At 38.0% G+C, this 7,118-nt stretch overlaps 1 protein-coding gene across 1 annotated transcript; it reads left to right on the top strand.

Moving 5' to 3' along the window:
• The first annotated feature begins 4,311 nt into the window (after nucleotides 1-4,311).
• LOC144343166 (uncharacterized) lies at nucleotides 4,312-7,093 on the top strand. Its single transcript, XM_078005879.2, has 2 exons — nucleotides 4,312-5,290; nucleotides 6,484-7,093. The coding sequence occupies exons 1-2, from the start codon at nucleotides 4,451-4,453 to the stop codon at nucleotides 6,805-6,807; spliced, it is 1,164 nt and encodes a 387-aa protein (XP_077862005.2). The 5' UTR covers nucleotides 4,312-4,450; the 3' UTR covers nucleotides 6,808-7,093.
• Nucleotides 7,094-7,118: the final 25 nt, after the last annotated feature.

Genomic DNA, 7,118 nt, shown 5'->3' with positions numbered 1-7,118 from the left:
TTTGTACCCGAGCAGGGACTTTGCTTCAACTTAAAAATTTTGACTGTTGACTTTATATTCAAAATTATTGTGGAATCAGAATTGTAATTGCACATTACAGAGTATCATGGTGGGAGTGTGTACAAATCGTTAGTTTGTGTATATCTGGTAGCGTCGCATATGTGTGGGCTTCGAACACGACGAACACAACGTTCAGTACCACCAATGACGGTTGGTTGACAAACCTCATTGACGATGCTGAAAGTCACTTACATAAAACGTACATTGCAATTGACCTCACTGTAATGAAGTATTCGTTGTGGAAAATGGAAAAAAAGGAACATTTAACGAGGATATGACGGAGACACATCTAATGAATATTATTTGAAAGTGCAATTATAGTAGAAAACATTTATTATGAAACGCGGGAATCACGTATATTCGGTCTTGACCCACACTCTGTCTATTGTGGTAATTTGAAGACTACACGTTTTCTATCATACTAAACGTGTCACCAAATTAAAGTGTTTCTGGCCTTTACACTGCATAAAGTCTGAATGAGCGTAGGCAGGCCTAAATAGGTTTCAATTGTATACAGCGCCACCAGTGGCTATTCCCGGCTCCATGCGTATAGAAGACGGGCGGAATGTCTCACGAGAACGAAGAGTTAGATAGATCACGTGTTTAACTTAACATAATCATTTTCAGGTACACTTTAGTTTACTCGTCGTTTTGCTGGATCGATTTGGCATACTTCATATTATTTCATTTTTTTCGCACACAGGGACAATTGCTGAAAAGTCTGCACGCTATTAACCCAAAAGCAAAGAAAATTACAGACATGAACTCTGCTCAGTAAGTATGACGTGTCCACCCATAATGTGGTCAAATTATCTGTTTTTCATCGAGAAAGAAATAGCATTATACATGACTTCGATATGACTAAAATAACAAGCTCTATTTGCAGGAAGAATCTGGCAGCGATCTCAGTGTATTTTGAAAGTTTGAGTGTTGACATGGTGAAGGAATCAGAAGCGTACACGGTAAGTGGGTCACTATCTCTGGTTGACTGGCATGGACATACAGTAACTGACTTGAATACCATGTCTATCTAAATTCGATTTTAGAACTGTACAAAATCCAAAAAACTTACATAGCTTGAATAAAACAGTGAGATGATGCAGACACTAAAAGTGGGAATGCAAATTTCGAATAAATTATTCGATTTGCCCTATAAACTAAATACACGCAAGTGTGTAAACATCAGTTTTTATTTTGTTTCTATTTCAAACAGAAAGATGACTTGATGAGTGACGTTGGCGGATTACTTGGACTTTACATCGGGGTATCGGTCATCACAATCGTAGAATTCATTGTGTATTTGAAAAGCCTTCTAAGATTGATGTTTACCGGGTCTCCGGGCGACAACACGGTCACTGATGGCACCGATAGAGAAGCGGTTGGTGATGATGACGACATAGCGACATCAGCGCTCTGAGACATTTGTCGTAGAAAATTGATAGCGGCATTGCCAAAATTATGATCATTTGATTTCTACATGCTATCATTTGATATCTACATGTTATCATTTGATATTTGCATGTTATCATTTGATTTCTTCATGCTATCATTTGATATCTGCATGCTATCATTTGATATTTGCATGTTATCATTTGATTTCGACATGCTATCATTTGATATCTGCATGCTATCATTTGATATTTGCATGCTATCATTTGATACAAGCTACGAGTCCCCAGTGAAATAAAATGATTATATGCAGGACTCAAAATGATCGCTTGTTAAAACTGTTTTCAAGTGAATAAAATGCTGGCATGTAAAGAATCCCATGTTGAAATATTGAAATCAAATTATCGCATTTAGGAATTTAAATCATGAAATGTAATAATATATGGGAGGTTAATTTTGTATTGAATAGTGCGAAATACATGTACAGTATTATAATGTTTGTTTAAACGGAATTCGAACGCTGCGCGATAATTGTCCCGATTGTCTGTCCAGCGAACACAGTCAATGCGAAATGTCAATATTTGTTACACGATTGAATTGTGTATTCCTTTTTTATTTTATTTTATTTTGTTTGTGTTAACTATGAAAATAAAAGTTGTTTGCTATATATCCATGTTTACATCATGTTAATGTTCCTCACTTCAATTGAACGTGTTGTTCACTGATCATTCTGTAGTTATCTAATCTGGAAAATGTAAACGAACACATTGAATTAATCGGTATCGTATGTTTCGGTGTCAAAACCCCACCAACCCACTCGCTATTATGAAATAAAATCGATGATAATAATAATATGTGATCTTAGAAAGGATGAACGTTCGATCACGGCATTGTTAGTCGGCGCCGTGATTACAATGCGAATACGTTTTAGTTGTTCCGGTATTCCGGTACTATATATATGATATCATGAACTTATTCTTAAAGGGGGAGGGGTCGTCACCTGCGCACGCGCAGGAATTGAGTCCCAAGCGACGATAACAACGCACGCTAAAAACGCAAAGGCTCATGGGTAGACGTTTGTTTGAAACAACGACACGGTATGACCGTTTGCCGCAAGGCAGGTGACGACTTCAAGAAGTGGGTTTAGCTTCGCGTGTTATCATTGAAACTCGATCGGTACCAGATAATCCATATTTATGGTAATTTTTCATGGTGTGGGTGACGTAACAAAAACGCGATTTTTTATCTGAACAAGATGACAACAATGTTTTTTAACATTCTGTTTGTTTTTTTTAATTTGAAGTATGATAGCAACGAAACTATCTTATTAACATTCTTCGTAACACGCGGGAATATACATGCTTTTCATAATACTGGACCCCAGACCTAAATGACCGCCGAAATCTCGTTAAGATCTAGAGAGAATGGGTAAAATAAAGTGACTTGTTTTATTCTCTCCCTTCATCGCATCTACTGTTCCACATGTATCCATAATGATTATTTTGATCAGTGGACGGCGACTTGAGAGAATGAAACACTGTGATTGTTTTATGGCCAAAAACAAGTCTCGTGATTCAGCCTCTCGCTATCAACGAGATCTCAGCGGTCATTATTGTCTAAAGTTCATTTAGTAACTATGGTGCATAATATTCTATGTTTTGATTGAACAAAACCATCATCAGCCGATAATCTAACTATAGAAGGCCCCATGAAAGCGCAAACTTCCAATTACTCAAATTTCTCCATATTATTCCAAGCGGTCATTTGAAAATTGATAGTTCTGTGTCTGTGTGCCCCCAAAAAACATCAAGTCGCCTTGCTGCACATCCACCCAGCATTCACCAAAATGTATGCTTAATAATCGAAATTTGTCCACGCTCACGTTGTGCACCCAGACAAGGGCAATACAATACAAAAAACATTCCTACGTGGATATACGAGAAATATGTTTCATTATAAAAAGTTTGCTCATTATCGTGAGCATTATTGAATCTACACAGTGCAGTAGACTACAGCTTACACAAGCTGGATCACAAACTCCCACAAACTCCAGTGACAGTGTTTGTTTGTATTTTTTGTCTAAACCATTAAAGCGCGGTGGTCGTCGCGCAGCGCGTGTTCGAATTCATGTAAATAAACAATATATTTTACACGCGTTGTATACGTCGCCATGAGTCCCATATCGAACAGGACGCGGCACGACGACTGTCGCCCTTTAAGAATTAGATTACTTACAAGCTTTGGCTGAAAAGTATAGAAATCTTTAATTTTGTTTTGAAATGAACTTAAAAAAACACAATATTATACCAAAAAAATGTTGTCAACTATCATCAATTGTACAGCTTCAATGATTTGTCTGTCAAAGAAATAGTTTCATGATAAAGTGACTGATTTGTATATTCTGTGAATCACTACATGTGTTTATAGCCTGCACTCAGTGTTAAAGGAACCACGCTTTCCTCACGTATAAACTTTTATTTAGTTTACATTCAGAGTCAACGTGATTTTCAAAATTGTCATTCGGGTTAACATACCTCCAGTGACTCTCTTTGTTTCACATTTCTTAAACTACCATTTCAGTTATCTTTCCATTTATTAATTATGGAATTTGTTAGATGGTTCAATTAACTGGAATTATTCATCTGTTAAAAAAACTAATAAATATTATTCACTGCTGCTTACCATTGCAAGTTGCCCCATATTTTTCCAAGGCCAGGTTCCCGGATGTACTGAAATCAGCACGGTAAAATTTCCCCATATCCAGCTTTTAACACGTGTTCGTGCGTTGTTTTCCTGTTAGCCAATCACAGGTTTGGAATCAACGACACACCGAAATAAAATCCCAGGTGCAACGGTTACACGTCATCCAGATAATACCATTGCATTCGTTTTTCAACGTCATTTGAAACGTCTTCACTTCACTTAAAGCGAGCGTCTCAGTGTTTCCACAAAACCCTTTTAGAATTGCGATCAGGAGGTATTATTTTCTGATAAAATCACAATGTCACAGGCTAACTCTAGTGGCAGTGTATTTAATGTACCAGCAATCTTCATACCAATGGGCGATTTCAACGAGGGCAATGACAACACAGACGACGAACCAAAAGATGACCAGGGTACAGCTTCATTGGATTCAAGCCTAATGTTTCCTTTGATATTTGTCGCGATATTTCTAGTTCTGCTGCTGATTTTTCACTGTGTCGTAGTCTACAAATTCCGATTACGTGCTCGACGAGACAAAGCTATTATTGACCGTGTGCATGGGCAGCGGTTCATCAGCCGTGGTGTCGATGCACGAAGCTCTACTTGTTCTAATATATTATTGAGTGAGAAGACGGTCAAAAGCTCAACTAACAGTATTGACCGTCCCGTTAAATTATCCAATTTGTCTACATTTCCAGAAATTCCACGCTCGTTATTCATTGGCGGTGACGCATGCGTAGTTACCCACTCCGATCCAAATATCCATTCACGTACAAACCTACGGGACTTTACGTTCAAACCCCGCGTCGTGGAACGACTACGAAGCGCCTCTTTACACACAGGACGCCCATCGTACTCTGACCCGTCGATGACCAAGCACTCTGATCTACATACAAATAACAAGCCTTTCTGTGGACAGGAACTTTACAATCCCCACTCTCGTGCCCGTGCAAAATCATTGGAACTATTCGAAAATAGCCGGACACTATCGCCGAACACTACCAGTCGTTTTGGAACAAATAACACTAGCAGCGTGCCGACTATTTATTATATCGAAGACAGCTACAGTCAGAGTGGTAGTCTGACGAGTATTCCCAATATTCCATACCTACAGAATATCACATGGAAAAATAATGAGGTATGTACGCCTTGTATAAATTATCACGTGTTTAAGGAACTGATAAACCACAATCCTATGCGATTTGTACTTGAATATATTGATTTGTAAAGGTTTGGTTTGGATTCGCTTCATGCATCCCGAGAACATGCATTTTTTCCAAAAGTTTTTCTATTTGCTTGAACAGAGGCGGCGGCACGAAACTTTCTAGTTCAAGATGGGGGGGGGGATTTGCTCACCATCCCTTACCGCGACCTTACTAGGGGGTCTGGGGCATGCTCCCCCTTTAAACTTTTGAAATCTAGACCCTCTGTAACTCTATTTCCTGCATTTGAGGGGCAAATTTTGCTGACACAAATGGTTTCAGTTTGATTTTAAAAGGGGCCGCGATGCCTCCAACATTTTTTTCGAGGGGGCGACCGCCTCTCTGTCCCCCCATGTGCCACAGTCACTGATGAATCGTTTAATTTGATAAGAGAAAGTAGCAATTTTTGTCAAGAGTAAGCCAAACGTACACTTTTCAACCGTACAGAGCAATTCGTGGATAACTGAGCGAGTACCCATCACCTGGTTGTGTCTTCAACTCATGATTTCAAATACCTAGAATTTATTCATTTCCCAGTAAACTGTACTTCCGGAAAATATAAGGTTAGTGACTTAAAAAAAAAGGGGGGGTCACCAGCTTAATTTTTCGAGAAAATAATGGATGTATTTTAGTGGATATTGCATCAGTAGCAATGCAGTTCTTTTACTAGAGGTTTCTGTGGCAGAGACTATATATCTTAAATTAGGCATAGACATGATGTGTTTTGTTCTCGATTATTTAAAAAATCTGGGTTTTAAAAAGGAGCAAAAAATGCAATTTTTCTCTAACCTTGTGTTTTATATAGCGATAGCAATTTTTTGAAAAATATTAAGACAAGTTTCCTAAAATAATATACAAAACAGTGCTATTTTATAGTGCCATAATACAAAAGCTTTATTTTTAGATTTTTAGTCAATAAACCAATGAACATTGTCATTATGAGTAGGCTTCTACCTTAATCGACTTTTTTGCGCATTAGTTAGCTTGAACGACCATTGCTGTGAAATGACATTGTTACAATGTTTTATTTATTTATTTATTTTTATTTTTTGTTGCTTCCCAGAGTTCATATGTATGTGCTTCAAAATGAACCACTTATTATTAATCTGACCAATTTCTTCTTTTCTAGCTATATTCCCCCGCTGAGTTGACATCGGGAGTCAGGGCGCCTCACAACAGTCTAATGATATCGAGCGTGAATACCTCTACATCACTGGGACCTGGGCTCGATTCTGACTTCGGTGCCAGTGCTGGGTGCTCCCAACGAATCGTGTCCTCCAACAACAGCATTACGACATCGGAGGATAGCCGTCATAGAAAACCACAGAGCGACGTCGCTACTCTTACGCCCACTGATTGGCATAACGCGACACCTTATTACACAGACCACCAATATGGCTACGTTGACGGGCACTCTATCCCAGTACTCGAAAGAGCACAGCACTGGGTATGAATTCGGGTGCAATTTATTTATTCTTAAACGTCCATATTTTATAAAAATATAGTACACAGGATACAAGGTTTACTTTATAACCCATCCTGCAGTGTAGGGAAGCAATAGTATTTCAGAAGATTCGTCAAATTACTGTTTCTGCTACATGACCGTTCAATATAAAAATGTATTTATGTGTGTAAGCTTATGTATTCTGAGTGTCTTTGTATATAAATATATAATTTTATTTTTGTTGTAAATTTAAAAAAAAATGTGACGTGTGCGATGTAATAAAGAAAATACTTAACATTCTTTGTGTTTATATCTGTATA

Source organism: Saccoglossus kowalevskii, chromosome 9 (assembly GCF_978046115.1).
Source record: "Saccoglossus kowalevskii chromosome 9, keSacKowa6.1, whole genome shotgun sequence".
NCBI lineage: Eukaryota > Metazoa > Hemichordata > Enteropneusta > Harrimaniidae > Saccoglossus > Saccoglossus kowalevskii.
The sequence above is the reverse complement of the archived record's forward strand: the minus strand, read 5'-3'. Positions and strand labels throughout refer to the sequence as shown.

Bases quoted from the DNA above. Each gene is read 5' to 3' on its own strand.
- LOC144343166 (XM_078005879.2), top strand. From the start codon at position 4,451: ATGTCACAGGCTAACTCTAGTGGCAGTGTATTTAATGTACCAGCAATC. The intron at 5,291-6,483 runs GTATGTACGCCT...CTTCTTTTCTAG, and splicing joins TCACATGGAAAAATAATGAG to CTATATTCCCCCGCTGAGTT.